This window comes from Orycteropus afer, unplaced genomic scaffold (assembly GCF_000298275.1).
Source record: "Orycteropus afer afer isolate SDZICR_OR568_19922 unplaced genomic scaffold, OryAfe1.0 scaffold00416, whole genome shotgun sequence".
Classification (NCBI taxonomy): domain Eukaryota; kingdom Metazoa; phylum Chordata; class Mammalia; order Tubulidentata; family Orycteropodidae; genus Orycteropus; species Orycteropus afer.
The window spans coordinates 2,798,245-2,818,472 of NW_006922003.1; the positions used below are offsets into that span (position 1 = coordinate 2,798,245).

The 20,228-nt window shown below is 37.6% G+C and overlaps 1 protein-coding gene across 1 annotated transcript in view; it reads left to right on the plus strand.

Annotated features, from left to right (window-relative positions):
* Nucleotides 1–8,798, plus strand: part of TMTC3 (transmembrane O-mannosyltransferase targeting cadherins 3) — a 63,666-nt gene extending 54,868 nt beyond the window's left edge. The window contains exons 11-13 of the mRNA XM_007953812.2: nucleotides 4,369–4,538; nucleotides 6,334–6,560; nucleotides 7,981–8,798. Of these exons, the coding sequence (XP_007952003.1) occupies nucleotides 4,369–4,538; nucleotides 6,334–6,560; nucleotides 7,981–8,798 (1,215 nt within the window). The remainder of the gene's footprint in view (nucleotides 1–4,368; nucleotides 4,539–6,333; nucleotides 6,561–7,980) is intronic.
* The last annotated feature ends 11,430 nt before the right edge of the window (nucleotides 8,799–20,228 follow it).

Consider the following 20,228-nt stretch of genomic DNA (forward strand, 5'->3'; position numbering starts at 1 on the left):
TATGGGAGCTCTAGTGGTGTAGTGCCTAAGGCATTTGACTGCTGACCAGAAGGCTGGCAATTCAAACCCACCAGCCACTCCTCAGAAGACAGATTGGGCAATCTACTTCCATAGTGATACCACCTCAGAAACCCAAGGAGAGGTCCCAATGAGTGGGATCCAAGATGGCAGTGAGGTTTTTTTTTAATACTGATATGGCCTTATTAGCATAATAAAACCCTATTCTGAAATGGGCTTATCCACAACTGGGGGACACAATTCAATCCAGAGTGGGATAATTTCACTACCAAGATTCTACAGTTAATTTGTATCTAATAGATTCTTATCAAATACAATATTTTCACTGAAAATTTGGATCCATATATATTTTATATTATAATGTTTATTTAACTTGAATAATCAATTATTAGTGCATTTTATCTTTCAATTTCACCAGATAGGTATGAGTTTTTAGTAAAACTTTGGAATAAAAATACCCTATTTTCACATCAGAAACTCTGGTGGTACAGTGGTTAAGTGCTCAGCTGGTTCAGCACACTCAGCACTCTTCAGGAGGAAGGCCTGGTGTCTGCCTTCGGAAAGATCCCAGTCAGGAAAACGCTGTGGGCAGTTGTGCTCCACACGTAGGGTCACTGTGAGGCAGAGCCAACTCAGCGGCACCCAAAGCAGTAACATTGTTAACAACCGGAAAATATTTTGCTGACAAAACGAAAGTTGTCATGATGTCAAATAGACATTGAACTAATAAATGAGAGATCTGGATTCTATTCCTAGTTTGACATAAATTTACCAAGAGACCTTGGCCTCTAAAAATTTTGATTTATATGGCTTCATATAAATTTTGATTTATATAGTTCAAACCCACCAGCCACTCCTCGGAAGAAAGGTTGGGCATTCCTACTTCTGTAGTGATACTGCCTTGGAAACCCAAGGAGGGGTCGCTGTGAGTCGGGGCCGACTCGATGGCAATAATAACAACAACAACAACATGGCTTCATGAAACGATAGGTATAAATAAAAAACTAACAGTAGTCCACTGTGCTGGCATCATTGAAACAATCTATGTTTCAATGTCACAAATATTATTTTTTATATTTTATGAACATCACAGGTGTTTTCATGTTTTTCACATTTGATACATGCTTATTTGTGAAAAAAGGAGAAAATATAGATAAAAGAAACAAAATAGATATCATTCGTAATCTCATCCTTTGCGAGTGAAGCCCTGTTGGACACTGGGCTCAATTAGCACAACATGTTATTGTTGTTGTTGTTGTTGTTGTTGTTGTTTGCAGTCCAGTCGGACCCGACTCATAGCATCCCTTCCTTGGGTTTTCGAGGCAATATCACTATGGAAGTAGATTGCCCAACCTTCCTTCCGAGGAGTGGCTGGTTGGATTTGAACCGCCAGCCTTCTGGTTAGCAGTCAAGTGCCTTAGGCACTATGCTACCAGAGCTCCGTAGCAAAGCATGGTACATAAAAATCTTGTTCTACAACCTACTTTGTTTAATAGCAACTGGGATTTTAAAAGCTTTCAAACAGCCATCTAAGATGCAGCTAATGGTGTCCTCTCATCTGAAGCAGAGAAGAGTGAAGAAAATCAAGGGCATTTGGAAACAATTAGTCTAAGAATATGATGGACCTAGAAACCAGAGGAACTAGATGGTGCCTGGCTACCAGTGCCAGCCACTTGGGAAGGGATCAAAACTGGAGATCCGGGATAGAGTGGGTGGACTAATGTGGAACAAAACTCAAAAACACAATAATGACCAGAAATACTGGTCAGATCCAGTGTGATGGGACCCCCAAGACCGTGGCCCTGGGATACCCTTTGGGCCTGGGATAGGACGTACTGCCACGATTTGGCTCTCAGCCCAACAGTAGAAAGATTTACATGCAGAACACCCAGCATAGGGTGATGCATCCACCTCCTTTACGGAGATACACCTCTTGGAGCAGTAGGCCATAGGACACCAGAGGGGCAGCATTCACATGGAGGGAAAGCTGGACAGACAGGAATGCATAGTTAAGAAGGGCACAGGGTGGTGGTGGGAACTTGTACCCAATGCACGATTTAAAAAAAAAGAAAAGGAACGTGAACCCCTGTTGACATCTTATTACTTCTCCAAAGACCTTTCTTCTCCCATCTGTTTCCCATACACAGATTTCATTACTCTAAGGCGTCAGTCCTTAATATACTGTGGCTGAATTTCCAGTCTCAAAATTAGCATTTCTGCGGGGTTTTTTTTTTTTTTTACTTTCACATATTTTGATTTTTTATTGTGATTTTGGTGAAAGTTTAGAGAGCAAATTTGTTTTCCATTCAACAGTTCATACACATTTTCTTTTGTGACATTGATTGCAATCCCCACAGTGTCCCACTTGCTCTGTGTGGTTACCTTTTCCCTGTGTCCTTCTTTCCTATACATCCCTGCCTTTTGAGTTTTCTCCTTGTGCAAATGCCACCCTTCTGATTTCCAATGACTGATTGTTTTAAAGAGTGCACCTCTCTTGTATAATTGTTCACCTTGTAGGCCTGTTTATTGTTTGGCTGAAAGTTAAGCCACAAGAGTGAATTCAATTCCAGGCCCAAAGGATGACTTGGAATCATAATATTCAGGGTTTCACCAGTCTCCATCAGAGCAGTAAGCTTGGTCATTTTTATTATTTTAAGTTTTGCTCCACATTTTTCTCACACTCTGTCCAGGATCTCCAGTTTTGATCCCTTCTGAGTGGTTGGCTGTGGTAGCCAGGCACCATCCAATTCTTCTGGTCTCAGGGTCATGTAGACTGAGGTTCTCATGGTCCACTAGTCTCTTGGACTAATTATTTCTGTGTGTTTTTCATTTCTTCATTCTTTGCTCCCAATGAAGAGAGACCAGTCATTGTGTCTTAGATGGCCATTCACAAACTTTTAAGACTCCAGTCACTACTCACCCAAGTAGGATGTAGAATAGTATTTTTGTGTAGTTTGTTATGCCAGTTGACCCCTCAGCCATGCCTCCAAGCCCACAGGCCAGCAACTCACCCCCTCGAGATGTTTAGTTGTGGCTAAGAAGTTACCATAATTCTGCCCCCTGTTAGCTGCATTATATATATGCACATTTTTATAGCACATACAAATATATAAGTAGAAATAGCATCTGCCAAACATATATATCATCTTGGGTATATTCCTATCTATCTACCCATATCTCATCATCTTACTCATCTACCTATGTATCCACCCATAGAGTAATGCTAGTTATTACTGGTAATGTACAATTGTATGTGTAGTAGTATTTGCCTTTGTTGTCTATATCTCTTGTGCTCCTCTTCATGTTTTCCTTTTCCTTAAAGATATTGTACTGGTCATCCACTTTTGATATATTGCCATTCCCTTCACCCAAGTCAATACATGTCTCTTACCTAGCTAGCAATTTCGCTTCCCTTTCCCTACTCCCCCCCACCCCAAATCCCTGGTAACAAAGAAAGTTTCCTTCTGTATGTAAATCTTTCCTTGACTTTATAATAGTGGACTCTTATAATATTTGTCCTACTGTGATTGATTGATTCCACTCAGCATAATGTCCTCCAAGTTCATCCGTGTTATGTGGTGTTTTGTAGATTCTTCATTATTCTTCAGCGTTGCATAGTATTCTGTTCTGTGTATGTTTATCCATTCATCCATTGATAGGCAGTTAGCTTGTTTCCATCTCTTTACTGTCTTGAATAGTGCTGTGATGAACGTGGCTGTGCATAATTACCTCTAGTTTTTAGGATACATTTCTAGTAGTGAGGTTGCTGGATCAAATCGTATTTCTATTTCCACTTTTCTAAGGAAGTGTCATACTATTTTCCACAATAATTATTACCATTTTACAATTCCCTCTGAAGTGTATGAGAGTTCTATTCTCTCCATACCCTCACCAGCATTTGTTGTTTTCTGTCTTGCTGAACTTTGCTATTACTGCTAGGGTTGCATGCTTAGTTTTAATACAATAGTATAAGACTCATAAGGAGTCCCCAGGTGACCCAAAGCTTAGCTACTAACTGAAAGGTTAGCACTTGATCCGCCCAGAGGCACCTAGTGGTGGCCACTGGAATGGCCTAGTGATCTACCTCCAGGAAGTCATAGTCCCTGGAAACCCTTTGCACACTTCTGCTCTGCAGCATGTGGTGCTGCTGTGAGTTGGAATCGACGAATTGACTTGACAGTAATGGGTTTGTGGGTTTTTTTTTTTTTTTTTTTTTTTTTGGTTATAGTCTAGTAAATAATCTTATTTTTGTGCATGTTTTAAACAAGCCACTAGGAATACTTACTGGATTTTTTACTCTTCTTTGGCACTGCTATATCAAATTATGAAAATTTCTTTTCTTCTAAACAGATTATTCCTGGTAAAAAATATGCAGCCAGAATTGCCCCTAACCACCTGAATGTTTATATCAATCTGGCCAACTTGATCCGAGCCAATGAGTCCCGACTGGAAGAAGCAGATCAGCTGTACCGACAAGCCATCAGCATGAGGCCTGATTTCAAGCAGGCTTACATTAGCAGGTATTCCTGTTCACTCTACAGCCAACATTATAAAAGACTGAAGCTGCATCATCCTGTATGTTTTGACCATTTTCACGACATTGGCACTTTTTTTTCTTTTAGTAATCTTACATGGCAAATAAAAGCATAGAAGAGCATAGTGTGTTATAAAACGTCTCACACTCAAGATTTTACTGATTCAAAATTGACAAGGAACTCTCTTACTTATTTAGTAAAAGGTAGTTTATGTGGGAAAGAAGGGCTACAGGAAGCTCCTGCTTAGTTTCATTTCCTTTTCCTCACCTGTTTAAAACACCTAAAATTTATAATGTATAATAATTTCTTCTAATAATATAAATAGGAGCTCTGGTAGCATAGTGGCTAAAAGCACTTGACTGCTATCCAGAGGGCTGGCGGTTCAAACCCACCAGCCACTCCTCGGAAGGAAGGTTGGGCAATCCTACTTCCGTAGTGATACTGCCTCGGAAACCCAAGGAGGGGTCGCTATGAGTCGGGGCCGAACGGCACATAACAACAACAACAACAATAATATAAATCACTCTCAGGAACTCTCTTAAATGAATATTGTGAGTATTGATACCTTTACCACGAAGAAAGCTTTAGTTGTCAGTAAAAGACTGTTTTTTGCTGTCACGTTAGAACTTAATATTTCCCGTGAAAGGGTTTGTATTTCACTTGAGGAAATTTTTTGTTAAACTTCATTTTGTAGCTTGGATCAGAAACCCAATCATAATTTATATTATTGTTTCTATGCAGAAATGCATTTAAAATTTAATAAATTTTTAAGTTGAAGTCCATTCATGAGGTGGAAGCTGTCTTTTTTTAGCTTTATCCAGAACTTGTTGAAATACACTAGGTTTAGTGCAGTTCCATCTATAAATAAAACCTGTCATCTGTTAATATGTGAAGAATTATTCGATAATCTCTGCCTCCCAAAAAATAACATTTTGGAAAGATACTCATTCCAGAAGTTGCTTACTGAGAATAGTTATTGCCAATTTGATTTCATCACTGTACTGATATTCTACAGAATAGTGATGCAGTAAATAATTCTCGTTTTAGCTCTGCCTGCATGTGATTGGTGCATACGTACTTAGGCAAAATGTTTATTCATGTTTTCGAATAGAAAATACAACCTTATTAGACACACTGGTATAAGGATTTTCCAATCATGATCCTCCTGTTCTTCAAAAGTATCTGTAGATGGCACTCTCCTCCCAGCCCTGCCAGATCAGCTTTAATTTATTTATTTATTTAAATAAATGATCATTTTACAAAGATACATTGAAGAAAACTGATTTTACAATGAGCTACAAATTTCAGATGCTCTGCTTTTTGCACAATGAGACATGTAACAGATCTGAATAGTCTAAATTCACCCACCACTGTTATATTTTTCTCCTTCAAATACTGATTCATTGTTGTTCCTACTCTATTGAGCTGCCGTTTTTCTGATCCACGTTAGTCTGCCTCCTTTCAAGATACATTCAAAGAATTTATTTTCTCTGTACCTCTTCCTTCAAAACGTCCCCACAGAGCACCATCTTAAAGTCAGGCATGTTTTTCCTCCTCTAATAATATTTCAAGCATACTTACCCAAATTTGCTAAACCAAGAAGTACAGGTTTAAAACAGTCTCAGAGTGTTATTTTTAAAAGAGAACTGTAAAAGCCTAAGTTAAAAGGAAAAAAATAAGCTGTAAATATGTGGAAAAGCTTAAAACTTGTGGGAAAAAAGTTATCCATAAATGGACGTATCAATGTTATAAGTAAGGTGTGTGTGTGTTTTTTCCACAGAGGAGAGTTGCTTTTAAAAATGAGTAAACCTCTGAAAGCCAAGGACGCATATCTTAAAGCACTAGAGCTGGACAGAAACAACGCAGACCTGTGGTACAACCTGGCGATTGTGCATATTGAACTTAAGGAACCAAATGAAGCCCTAAAAAACTTCAACCATGCTTTAGAACTAAATCCAAAGCATAAGCTCGCACTATTTAATTCTGCTATATTAATGCAAGAATCAGGTATGTGTCCTCAGATATTTCTACATTTAAACATATTTTAGTTTGGAAGTAGTAAAGCCTTGACGTGAACTCCATTGCCCATAGCATATGTATTATGGATGGATAATTTCTATCAAAAGTAGGCATAAATGGTTTATGGGAAGAATATTTAAAATACTTGATATAAACTTTTGAAGTAACGTACACTAACAATCATACCATTACTATTAATTATTCTGATACGTGCTGATTTTTCAGGCAATCTAGTAAGCAGTACTGTTGTTAGTATAAATCTATTATCTATTCTGTCATTCTGTGTACATAAATGTAACAAATATTACTGTCCAAGTAATCTGAATTTGGAGTTTTTTGATATAATTTAGCTCTAAGTAGCTAGGAGCATTATATATTTTATGAAAAATAGCATCCTCTTTTCCTTTGATTTGTAAGACCAAATACTTCTGGCATCATTTTATATCCATTCATTCTTAGTTTTCTAAGATATTATTATAATTTCCTATAATTTATCAAAACCGTAATTAATCACAGTACATGTAGATAATTGATCCATATTTATATAGGAAATTTAGTTCTTCCTCAAAAGACAGTTTATATAATTTATGCTATTTTGTTAATTTTTATATTGGAAAAATCTATATTTACATTTTTACTTATTTCATGGATATAGTTTTTAAAATTTTGCAAAAAGTGAATTACAAGACAATTGTATTTTAGAGCTAAATGGGACCTTTGAATTTATTTATATCGGTCTTCCATTTAGTAGATGTGAGAATTGATAATTATGAAAGATGACTTTTATTGAATGGCACCCTAAGGTTTGTAATTGTAGAACTTAGAATAATTATTTATACTTAATGGCATGTTTTTGCCTTTAATATAAGAAGGTTAAGATGGCATCCAAAAATAATCTGATTCTGTAAGATTGAATGAAGCATTTTATTTATACAATAATAGTTACAGTTGTTGAACATTTTTACATGAATCTCCTGTAATTCTTAGAAAATTCAGTAAGTTAACCCAGAGTTAAATAGCTTGTTAAGTACATGAAGTCACAAAGTTAACCGAGCTGTGATTGACTGCATGTCATTGGTACCAAATCCCGTCTCGCCTTTTGGTTCTGTGTCCTTCCTCTGCCACTCCCAGTCAGATTCTAAACCGTAAGGAGATGGTATTTCTTCTCTTGGGTTTTCTGGGCCACTCTTATGCCTGAAAGGAAAGAAGGTGACTGTTACTTTAAATATGTTTTCTTTCCTATGAGGACTGAGGTTTTTGCTTTCTGCTTTTTAATTATGTACAGAAATTAGGTGGTGATGGTTTGTCCCTCTTGTGATCTAGCTAAATACTTGCCAAGGACTATTCATTAGAATTAATTCATTTGTTAACATTGTAATTATTTTTCCCATTAAAAAAATATTCTTAGGTGAGATTAAACTCAGACCTGAAGCTAGAAAACGCCTTCTAAGCTATATAAAAGAAGAGCCACAAGATGCTAATGGTTATTTCAACTTGGGAATGCTTGCCATGGATGACAAAAAGGACACTGAAGCAGAAGTTTGGATGAAAAAAGCCATAAAATTACAAGCCGACTTCAGAAGTGCTTTGTTTAACCTGGCTCTCTTGTATTCTCAGACTGCAAAGGAATTAATGGCTTTGCCGATTTTGGAAGAGTTACTCAGATATTACCCTGATCATATCAAGGGTCTCATTTTAAAGGGAGACATTCTGATGAATCAAAAGAAAGATATACTTGGAGCCAAAAAATGTTTTGAAAAGATACTAGAGATGGATCCAAGTAACGTGCAAGGAAAGCACAATCTTTGTGTTGTTTATTTTGAAGAAAAAGACTTAATAAAAGCTGAAAGGTGCCTAGTTGAAACATTAGCATTAGCACCACATGAAGAATATATTCAACGCCATTTGAATATAGTCAGAGATAAAATTTCCTCATCTACTTTTGTAGAACAGCCAGTATTCCCAGCTGGTGAGACTTCAGGTGTAGAAGAAGGAGAAAAATTTCCAGCAGAAAATGTAAAAGAAATCAGAAGTGAGTCCAAACCCACACAGACCATTAAAGCAACTGATGATAGAAGTCACTCTAAGTCTGACAAACAATTAGAAAAAAATACAGACAAAGAGATCCCCCACAAAACAACAAAAGAAATCAAAGACATTGAAAAGAAAAGAGTTGCTGCTTTAAAAAGACTAGAAGAGATTGAGCGTATTTTAAATGGTGAATAGCATTAGTGTTTATCATGTTAGAATGATAGATAACAAATAACTTTAGTGTATATCATGTGATTGTACTGGGAGCTTTGAAAAATACCAAGAATATATAACAGTTTATCATGAGTTGCCTCTACATAGGATCAAAATAAGATTTTCCTTAAAGACTTAAATTAACTCACAATATGTATCACATAAAATAAACTGATATTTTGTGTTCGATGAATACAGCAGGAATACTAAATTACAGGTAGTAAATTTATATCCTTTGTTATAGAAGGAATGTCACTCTGGCAGAGTAACTGTACTACTCTCAATTAAAAATAATTTGAAGTCGCATGATAATCTTTTGGGGAAATAATACAACAAACACATCGTGGTTTATTCTGGTAAGCCCCACTTAATAGCTTACTTCATTTTTCCTTTGCCTTTTGGAATCTGGCTATGCGTTAAAAACACTTACTGAATACATTCTTTTTTCTTTAATAATCCTTGTGTTTAACCAAGGGATTTTGCACTACAAAAGAATACTGGCTTCCTTTATGTTATATTTTATTATTTGGTTGGGTTTTTTTAAGGAACGCTAAATGAAACATTTTGAAATAAGTCATATGACATGATTGCCTAAGGATAATTTAAGCAGGAAAGGTTTACACACACACACATACACACACACATTATGGTGCTCATATATATTGTAATTTCTTTTTTCCTTTTTTTTTATTTTTTAAACACACAGAGAGCTTACTACATGAGTCACATAATCATGATTACTCTTTGATTTCCAGTCCCCAAACTATTCATGTTCCTTGTGGTCATAGCCGTACTGACTGAGAAGTGTTCAGCTTTATTTAAACTTTTGAGTCGTAGTACACTTCTCTTTCATCTTAGAGTTATGTATCTGATCTTATTTGGACTTTTAATTTTCTGTTTCCCAAATCACAGCTTGGCATCCTTTTTTAAATATCCTGTTGTTATTTTTGTTATGTGCCATCGAGTCGCACCCAACTCATAGCAACCCCTCCTTGGGTTTCCAAGGCAGTATCACTACAGAAGTAGATTGCCCAACCTTCCTTCTGAGGAGTGGCTGGTGGGTTTGAACCGCCAGCCTTCTGGTTATCAGTCAAGTGCCTTAGGCACTATACTACCAGAGCTCTTATAGATACCTTAAACAATTAAATTAAATTCTGTTTACTGCAGGAAAAACAATGTGACAACTCTAAGAACTAAGTTCTAGTCTATGTTTCTATGGTGTATATTTTTATTAAATATTTATTTTGACTACTGAGCTTTCATAAAAATTTTAAAGCTGTTTAAATTCCATTAAGTATGGAAAACAGATTGCTATTTTATTTTCCTATATATGCAAATATGGCTTAACCAAAACTACATCATTTTTGGCCAACTGTTCAACTATAAAAGGTTATTATATTAGCCTAGTAGAGGATTAGGAAATTTGTCAATTGGTTTTAGAAAATTTAAACCTGAAAAATATGTTAGGTTGAAGAGTTTGATGTAAATCAAATTTATTAATTTATATGATTTTTTTCATTAGTTAAAATACATTTAATATTAGTTTCATGATATCTAATAACGTTCATTTTAATTTAAAAAGTAAAAGCTCACACTACCCTGAGATAGTAACTGATTTCTGATTAAGTACTATTTTACAAACTGTATTCCTTTGAGATAACTGGTTTCTAATTATGTATGTTTCAAAACCATAATCCTGTAACATTTTTTAAGAAATATTTTATAAATAGGTCACAAGAAACATGAACTGCATTTTAAAGCTACTCTTACCCAGGTTCCCTGAGGATCTGTCGTAGATTTCTTTTAGAGAGTGTAAAACAAGCACTAACTCCAGTGGGAGTTAGTTTTTGATCCAGGAGATTCTCTTAAGTATGAAAGCAATACCTAATTTCAGTTCCTAAATTTTGCTTGACTCCAGATAGAAAGTGGAGGATACCTCATACACCAGGACTTGAAAAACGAAATCTGTGTTATTCTTACGTTTGCTCTACACGTCTTGAGGAAAAGTTTCGGAGTGTGAACTTCTGTAATACTAGTGAGTGAAGAATACTTCAGAATACTAGAAAGGAATATGAATGAATGTGAATACATTTTCATGACAAGATCATAATAAAAACTGATATTTTAATAAAATTATAATTATCCAAATTAGAAATGGAATATATTATTATCCAGTGATTTCTATAGATGGGAATAATAGCCCTCCATATTACCACTTAAAATAAGTGCTTTTATTACAGTCTCTGCTATCTACAGATTGAATCTCAGTTTTCTGACAGAACCATGCTTTGGTGTTTTCAAACATTCTCAAAGGGATTCTAATTTGTAGTCAGTTGAGTACCATTGCTGTAAATTAGTTCTAAGAAAATCCTTTTGTTTCTCCTGTATTAACTTTTTCAACAAATAACTCACTTAAGTTTTGATATATTAAATTCCATTTAAGGAATATGTATCTCTAATAACTATTTATTCCTTGAAACCTTAGGTATTACATTCCTTCAAGCTAACTTGTGTAAAATGATTAGTTCTTTGTAAAATCACAATAGAAATTTTATTTAAACTGTTCAAGTGAGAAAAGATAATGGATTCCCCCACCCCATCCCCCAGCTGCCTCTTGGGAAAGTGGAGACAATTAAGCACAATTTCTAACCTGTGATTCAGAGACATGAACATCTGTAAATCTGAGGGAGGGGGTCTATAAGAGGTCTGTATGCTGCTGAAGGGATAGTGTTTTAATTCGTACTGTATTTTACAAAAAGATCTACTGTTTAAGAGTTCTGGGAAATCTTTGACAATCCCCAAGGGGCAGCAGTTATGTTACTACTTCACTGCATTTCAGAAGGAAGAATTAAGTTTCTCATATTGCTCCTATAAATGTGCTTTATTAACCATTGGAATCCAGTGATTAATTTTATGAAGTTGATGGCTTGGAGGACAACCTAAATATGTAATTTTATTTTGCCATTTTGTGCTTTTTTGTAAATATTTCTTACGTGAATTATACAGTTCTAATAAAACCTCATGCCTTTTCATTACATCTAGTTTGAGCTCTCAACTTGATATTATAGATTGCTTCTTTAAAGATGCTTTAATGAAAAATACTAAGAAAAATATATAGATTTGTATGTCAATTTATACTTCAAAATCCATATATTTGTCATATTTATTTTTTTATAAATCTAATGTCTACATGACTAAATTGTATGTCAAATGAACACCCCCCCCCCAAATACCTAGTACCTGAGTCCAGAGTTTATCTGTTGGAATCTGTCAGCCATCCATATTAAGAGTTCATATGAAAGTAACTTAAAATGTATGCATTTTATATCACTATGTGTGTATCATATTTCTAAATATTCACTATTAAACTGATACTTTTTAAAACCTTAATCTGAATTGCTTTTTAGTATTATAATGAAAAACACAATACTATATAGGGGTTTTTGCCCCCATGGATGAAGAAGGGTCACCGTATAGTTTATTAGCAGTCACTCGAGAAAGGCATGCAATAAATTAGTACATAACAGTGACACATTTTTCACACTGAGTGACAGAAACCAAATGAACAAAATGAGACAGTTAAACTCAGAATTTTACATGGTTGGAAGTCAGTGTTTGAAATAATCAGTTTGAGTTCTTGATCCACCAGGATTCAATTCCGGTACCCCAGTTGGTTGGATAGCCCAACCCATTGTCATTGGGTTGATTCTGATGCATAGTGACCCTGTAGGACAGAGTAGAACTGCTCCACAGGAATTCAAAGGCTGTCACTCTTCAAGGAAGCAGACTGCCACATCTTTCTCCCAAGCAGCTGCTGGTGGGCTCAAACTAATGGCCTTTTGTTTAGCAGCTCAGTACTTTAACCATTATACTAACAAAGCTCCCTATCTGTGTACTAGCAGAGACAATGTCAGTAATGGTCATGATAACAAACAAATGATTGAAAATCTAATATTAATGCTTATTTCTTAGCCATCTAAGCCAACAAGTTCATACCCTGAAATAAAATATTTGGGGTTAAAATGCACAAATGAGAACTCAAAGTCACCTGAAATTTGTACTGTTGCTGTTCACTGTCATCAGGAAGGCAGCGTAAGAGAAAAAATGAGTGCCTAAAAGTATAAAGACAATATGGCAAATTAGTGATTTATGGAACCCACTTCTTTCATTAATACCATTTCTGCTGTTAACTGATGCTGCATGTTCCATCAAGTATCTCATTCTATAAAACAGGTACCTTCATGTTTCTGCCTTGAGCACCACACTCCTCAGCAAACTATCCTAGTTTGTCCTTTCTGAAACACCTTCATGGTCAAAATAGTCTTCTTTATCCCTTTTCCCCATAGCTTTCTTTTTAGATTGGTAGGAAAGAAATTTGATTTAATTAACTTATACTAAAGTAAGAATGGTTAGTTCCTTTTGTTAGCCATCTCACAGGTTAATTCAAGTGAACCTCTTATTTTTATGAGATTGTAGGCAGTACGATGGAAGGTATTTCAGGGTGTTGGAAACTCCTTGCTTTTGTAAGGATAGCACTGTGGTTAAAGCGTTGGGCTGTTAACCAAATGGTAGATGGTTTGAACCCACCAGTTTCTCCACAGGAAAAAGATGAGACAGTCTACTCTGTCCTATAGGGTCTCTCTGAGTCAGAGTCAACTTGAGGCAGTGGGTTTTGGGTTGCCTTTGTAAATAATGAGAGGGAGCCAGAAAAAGAATTTTAACATTAATAGACCACTTCTGACCAGTCCTATTTTTGATGAGCCCTGGCAAATAGACCTGTTTTGATGGATTCTGGTAGTTACCAGTAAATACTGGGTTGTCAGGAGAATCAGACCTAGGCCCAGTAGTGAAATCTGTAAAATGAATTCTTGGGCAATAAAGGGTGTCTGTATGTGTATTAAAAAAAACCAAACCCACTGCCATCTAGTCGATTCCAACTCATAGCAACCCCCATTGGGTTCTCAAGACTTTTGCAGAAGTAGACTGCATCATCTGCAAAATAGCTGGTGGATTTAAACTCCTAAATTTACAGTTAGCAGCCAAATGCCTTACCCACTGTGCCACCAGATAAATGTATGTGTATGTGTGTATGTATATGTGTATGTTTATTTAGAGAGATGTATAGGTGTATATAGATAGGTGTACATATAGATATGTATACATATATATGTATAGATATAGTCCATTTTTTGAAACAGTCTTTGTGATGACGAATGCCATGCCATTCCCCTTCAATTTGTCATTCCCTGTATAGTAGATCACATGGTTGTCTGGTTCAAAATGGCCAAAACCAGTCCATTATAGCCCACTAATGCCTAGGATATCAATCTTCATGTGTTCCATTTAATTTTTGACAACTTCCAGTTTTCCTAGACTCATACTTCATACATTCCATGTTCCAATTATCAATGGATGCTTGTAGCAGTTTTTACTCATTTTTAGTTGTGCCACATCAGCCAATGGAAGTCCCGACAGCTTTACTCCATCCATGTCATTAAGATCATGCTCTGAGAAGTCGTCTCTTCGCCAGTCATATTTTGAGCGCCTTCAATCTTGATGGGCTCATCTTCCAGCACTATATCGGACAATGTTTCAGGTCTATTCATATTGTTTTCCAGTGATAATATCAGACTGTCTTTCCCTGCTATTCATATGGTTTTCACTGGCTAAATCTTTGAGAATTGGATGGCCTCTTCCTTCTTCCAAGTCTGTCTTAGTCTGGTAGCTCTGCTGAAACCTGTCCACCAAGGGTAAGCCTGCTGGCATTTTGCAACACCAGTGGCATAACCTCCAGCCTCACAGCAACACGCAAGCCACCACAGGAGGGTAAACTGACAGACAAGTTCGTCTCCCTAACTTGTCCCAAACTCTGCTCACGTCTCCACTTGTCCCTACCTGCACAGGGGCCTGGCCTTAAAATAAAGTCACCCCAGAAAGCTTGAGCCACTACGTGCCCCATCCTTAAACCAAACTCATTGCCATGGAGTCGGATCTGACTCATAACAACCCCTCCTTGGGTTTCTGAGGCGGTATCACTACGGAAGTAGATTGCCCATCTTCCTTCTGAGGAGTGCCCGGTGGGTTTGAACCACCAGCCTTCTGGTTAGCAGCCAAATGCCTTAGGAATGTCTCTCGGAAAAAAAAAAAAAAATTCTTAATCTACATTATAAAATTATACCATGCCCCACAGAAAACACACCCTATCGTACTCACCAAGGTCATTTATTTACTGTACTCTGCTCTAAGTCCACAGTATCTGTTCAATGCACAGTCCTATCAGTCTGACCTATATCTAACTCCTCTTCACCTAGGGAATTAATGCTAAATAGTTTAATGAATCCCAATAAATCCTTGGCACATGTTTTTTCTAATGTTGGAACAACATTAAGTTGTTGCTGATACATAGCACAAATCATATGTTACGTGACAGGTAGAGCAATGACTGTCGCCTAGGAGTGAAATACATATAGTTACTTGGTCAACCAGTCAGGCTGCTATCATTCTACTCTCTAGAAGGATCTTTTTTTGTTTTTTAAATCGTCAGGAAGGAAAATGTTAATTGGCAGGTTAGTAGACCAGTTCTTCCCTAGATGTAATCAAGGATCCCCACCAGACCTCCTTATAAACAGGAATGACTTATGAAATGTTTTGGAAGGATATTTCCAGTCAGTCTATTTTTGTTTTATATAAACAACCCTGTAATGGATGGGTTTATGCAAGTGTGATAGTTGGAGTTATATGTCAATTTGGCTGGACCACAATTCTGAGTGGTTTAAGCGGTTGTAATGTGGGTTATTCTCATGATGAGATCAGATGTGTATGTTTTGAGCAGCCAATCCGTTCAAAGGGAGTTTCCCTAGAGGTGTGGCCTACTTCTGATATATTTATGGACATCCTGGGAAAAGACACACTCTCCTGTGGATCAGGATCCTGTTGTACTGTCTATGAGCAAACAACCCACCATTCGGCCTAGTGATCTAGGATTTGTCATTCATTGGAGTCAACAGCTGGGATACTTCCTGTCTACCTTGAGCTCATCAACCCCTGCAGCTGTGTGAGTCAAGAAAAACCTCCAGCTTGACATTTGATCCAAGAACTTGGGGACTTGCCAGCTTCTATAAGTGTGTGAACCATTTTCCTAAGATAAATTTCTCTCTCTCTCTCTCTCTCTCCCTCTCTCTCTTTCTGTCTCTCTCTCTCTCTCTCTCTCTCTCTCTCTCTCTATATATATATATATATATATATATATGTAAGCTTTACTGGTTTTGCTTCTCTAGAGAACCCAGCCTAACACAGCAAGGGTCATGACTGGCTAAGAATTGGTGAAGTCCTGTAGTCTATTAATTAAAGGTGTTCTAAATTCAAATGGCTTCCTTTTTGAACAATGTTTCCATGTACATTGCTCAAAACTCATTTTGTAATGTCACAATAAAGCATGTCCTAATGATGAAGAAAAGGATATTTTCGGTAGCGCTGAGTTTGATGGTTTAGTGTGTCTCCAAGAAGAGGAGGGAGCTGCTTTAAAAAAAAAACCATCTGATTCTCACCTGAATTCTTTGAATTATTGGTAAAGTTTCATTTCAGGTAATATCTATGGTTTGTGTGAGAACAGTTTGAAAATTTAGTCTATAATACAGTTGTCTTCCATGGCCATATCTGAGGTGAATACTGTAATTATCAGTGCGCTTCCTTTAGGCTCAGGTTCTGGATTACTTTAAGGCTTGAGCAACCTTAGTCTCTTGTTAGGAAGGCTTGGAGTTGTTCTAACTATAAAATTTCCTTGAACTTTTGATATGTTTTTAATTTATTCCTTTTCACCATACACCATGGTACAGTAAACAAAGAAAGATATCGTGAAGAATCCGTCTTTATTTCTGGAAATCAGCTTTGAGGGTCCTGTCTTCTGAAACTGTCCTTGGCCAGCAAGCTCTGCCAATCTCCTTAGCCTTGTGATTAATATTCTCTTTCTTGCTTTCTGTGTCCTTGGGCTGCATTTTTCCCTGGGGATAAGGCATCCCCTATCAGGTAATGATTACTGAAGTAGAAGAACATGAGGGGAGGCCTGAGAGACTAGAATATAACTTTCTTTGCTACCAACCATAACTCTTGCTAAGTCTGTCACTTCTGCTTTTGCTTGAGGTAATGTGAGTTATGTTAGTTTGGGTCCAAGAATTTGCCTTTTCTAACCCGGCTGCTAGGATTATAGGCACCTTGGACTATAGACTGCAGGCAGGAAAGACCCCTGTACTGTGGTAGTTAAGGTTGTATGTCAACTTGGTTGGGCCTGGTTGAGTGGCTGGGCAGCTGGTGGTAGTTATTCCCCATGATGAGACTGGCAATCAACTTCATGGTGGGATATACCACAAGCAGCTGAGTAGCTGCTTTAGGGATGTGGTCTGCTTTCCATATATAAGAAGCAGCTTTGGGAATGATCTCTAGCTTATGGCATGCTTGAACCCTGCATGTAGCCAAGTCGTAGTTCAGCAGCCTGCCATGCTCTGCTGATCTTGGGACTTTCAACAGACTTAAATCAATGGTCTGTCGTGTGGTTTGGTAACATCAAGACTGGGCCATTTTATTTGTGGACCTTGGGCTTGTTAGCCTCAGCAGCCAATAGCTGTCTGAGTGAAGAGATGCCTCTAGCTTCAATGGGCCAGGAGCAAGAGACAGAGCTGAAGCCCAAGGTTGAGAAGCTTTCACAGAACCCCTAAAGCCTAGCACGTGGACCTCAGACTTCCGGTACCTCCAAAAATTGTAAGAATAAACTCGTTTGTTAAAGCCATCCCATTTGTGGTATTTTCTGTTAAAGCAGCACAGAGGTAACCAAAATAGAATATGGTACCAGGAGTGGAGTCCAGAAAAACAGAAGGCTCTGCAATAGGTTCAGGCTGCCATGCAAGCTGCTCTGCCACTTGGGCCATATAATCCAGCTAATCCAATGGTGCTTGAAGTGTCTTTAGCAGATAGAGATGCTGTTTGGAGTCTTTGGGGGTCCCTAGTGGTGAAATGCAACGCAGACCCTTGGGATTTTGGAGCAACGCGCTGCCATCCTCTGCAGAAGGATTTTTGAGAAACAGCCTTTGAGAAACAGCTTTTGGCTTATTACTAGGCTTTGGTAGAGACTGAAATGCCTAACCATGGGCCACCAAGTCACCATGAGGCCCAAGCTGCTCATCATGAACTGGGTGTTGTCTGACTCACAGAGTCATAAAGTTGGATGTGCACAGCAGCACCCCACTCTCTCGGTACCATATTCTGTTTTGGTTACCTCTGTAGTATTTTCTGTTAGAGCAGCACAGAGGTAACCAAAACATATAACAAACCAATATTTCCTGATCTATTTTCATATAGAGCAGTTCCAGTTTAAAATTTTAACTTTATTGTTTGACCTTACTAAAAGCTTCAGTAGTCAATATACATACTCTAAGGTAATTTTTCAAAACAAGTTCTCTAATTCTATTGCTTTATTTACTACAAGATACACAGGAGACAGTATAACCAGTTGTTTCGCTGAATCAAAATTTCCATCTTTCCAGCCTGGAATCGAGTGATCCAAAGTGTCCTTCACATCACTTCATGACTTTAGCCGGATTATACACAGTCTAATCCCTGTTCAAATTTTGGCAAAACCACTCAGATGTTTTGCTTCCACTTTGGTTTACTTTATTGTTTTTTCAGTCAAATACCACAGTCACCTTGTTACTGATCTTTACGATTGCCTACTGCATCCTGGCTCCATTGTCACTTAGGGTTTCTCTGTGGTGGGAAAATGGTTGCCACAATTTTCAACTCATATCCTCTTTCACTTTAAGTCACTGAAGCCATGGCATAGTCATGGACCATTTTGTTGTCTTTAATGTGGTCAAGTTCCCATTCCTAAATAAATCACAGTGGCTAGGAGCTCTGGTAGCATAGTGGCTAAGACACTTGCCTGCTAACCAGACGGCTGGCGGTTCAAACCCACCAGCCACTCCTCGGAAGGAAGGTTGGGCAATCCTACTTCCGTAGTGATACTGCCTCGGAAACCCAAGGAGGGGTCGCTATGAGTCGGGGCCGACTCCACGGCACATAACAACAACAACAACACAGGGCAACACCATGAGCTGCATGACTTAGTTCTGAGTCACATACTCAGGGCTCCACATCTCCAGAAACTCATGGACTGATAATGAAGGAGAACTTAATCCTGATATGGCCCACCAATTAGATGTTTCTCCTTTCCTCTGTAAAGAGAAAATGAGAGGCTCCTTACATTGATGCAACCATATATTGAGCTGTTTTGAGCTGGAATGCAAATTGTAAGACTTTACTTATGCTGTGTTACTGCTCTTTGGGCATGGCCTTTCTATACTCTTAATGAAAAGCCTGGTGGATTCATATCTTCTTGGTTCTAGAATTTCTGTCCTTAGGGATTTGAGGCTTGAATCTTCAGACTCCTACCCCAAGGAAGTTTAAATTCAGACAAATGTGTTGGCAAGGGGGTCAATTTTAGGTTTGTTGTAGGTCTCTCTCTAGCAGGTTTCTGCAAATTAAGCAAGGTAAAAGTTGGGGAGATTTTGTTTTCCTTTCCAGTAACAATCCCCTGTCTCAGTGCAGAATTCAGCATGTATCACAAGAGAAGAAACAGTTCTGTGTTTGGACTTTTCTTCTGTTTCTCAGTCTTCTAGGGGGTTCCCTCTGCTGGGAACAAGCTCATTTTTTATCCAATACCGAGAATTGGCAAACTTCCTAAGGAAGAAATCACCTGGAAATAGTTCTCCTAAGAAGGACTCTTTCTTCAGCTTTTCAATATATTTCAAAATACATCTTTCCATTTATCTTTCTTTCTTTCTTTTTTAAATATTTGCAGCAGTGAGATTGACCTGCTTCCATGACCTGCTATATTCTACCTGGAAGTAGAAGTCCTCCTCCATCCTTATGTTGTTGATTTCTACTTTTGCTGCATTATAGTCTAAGGAAGAGAGTGCTCATGGTGCGGTGGTTAAAACATTCAAGTACTAACCAAAAAGTTGGCATTTCGGACCCACCAGCTACTTTGCAGGAGAAAGATGAGGCAGTCTGCTTCCATAAAGATTTACAGCCTTGGAAACTCTATAGGGCAATTCTACTCTGTCCTATAGGGTCTCTGTGAGTGGGAGTTAACACAATGGCTGTGGAATTTTGGTTTTATATCTAAGAACAGTCTGTTGCAATTTACTGAGGTTTCTTTGTGGCCTGATAGTAGGCTATTTCTGTAAATGTTCCATATGGGTTAGGAAAGAATGCATAGCCTGTGGGTCAAGTGTGGAATTCTATACAAATGTAATAGTTCAATCTTATTATTTAGGTCTTTATAGTATCTCTGCTTAATTTGTTACTTTCTCACACGAGTTTGTTAAAATCTCCAACCACAATTTCTCACTTATCTATTTC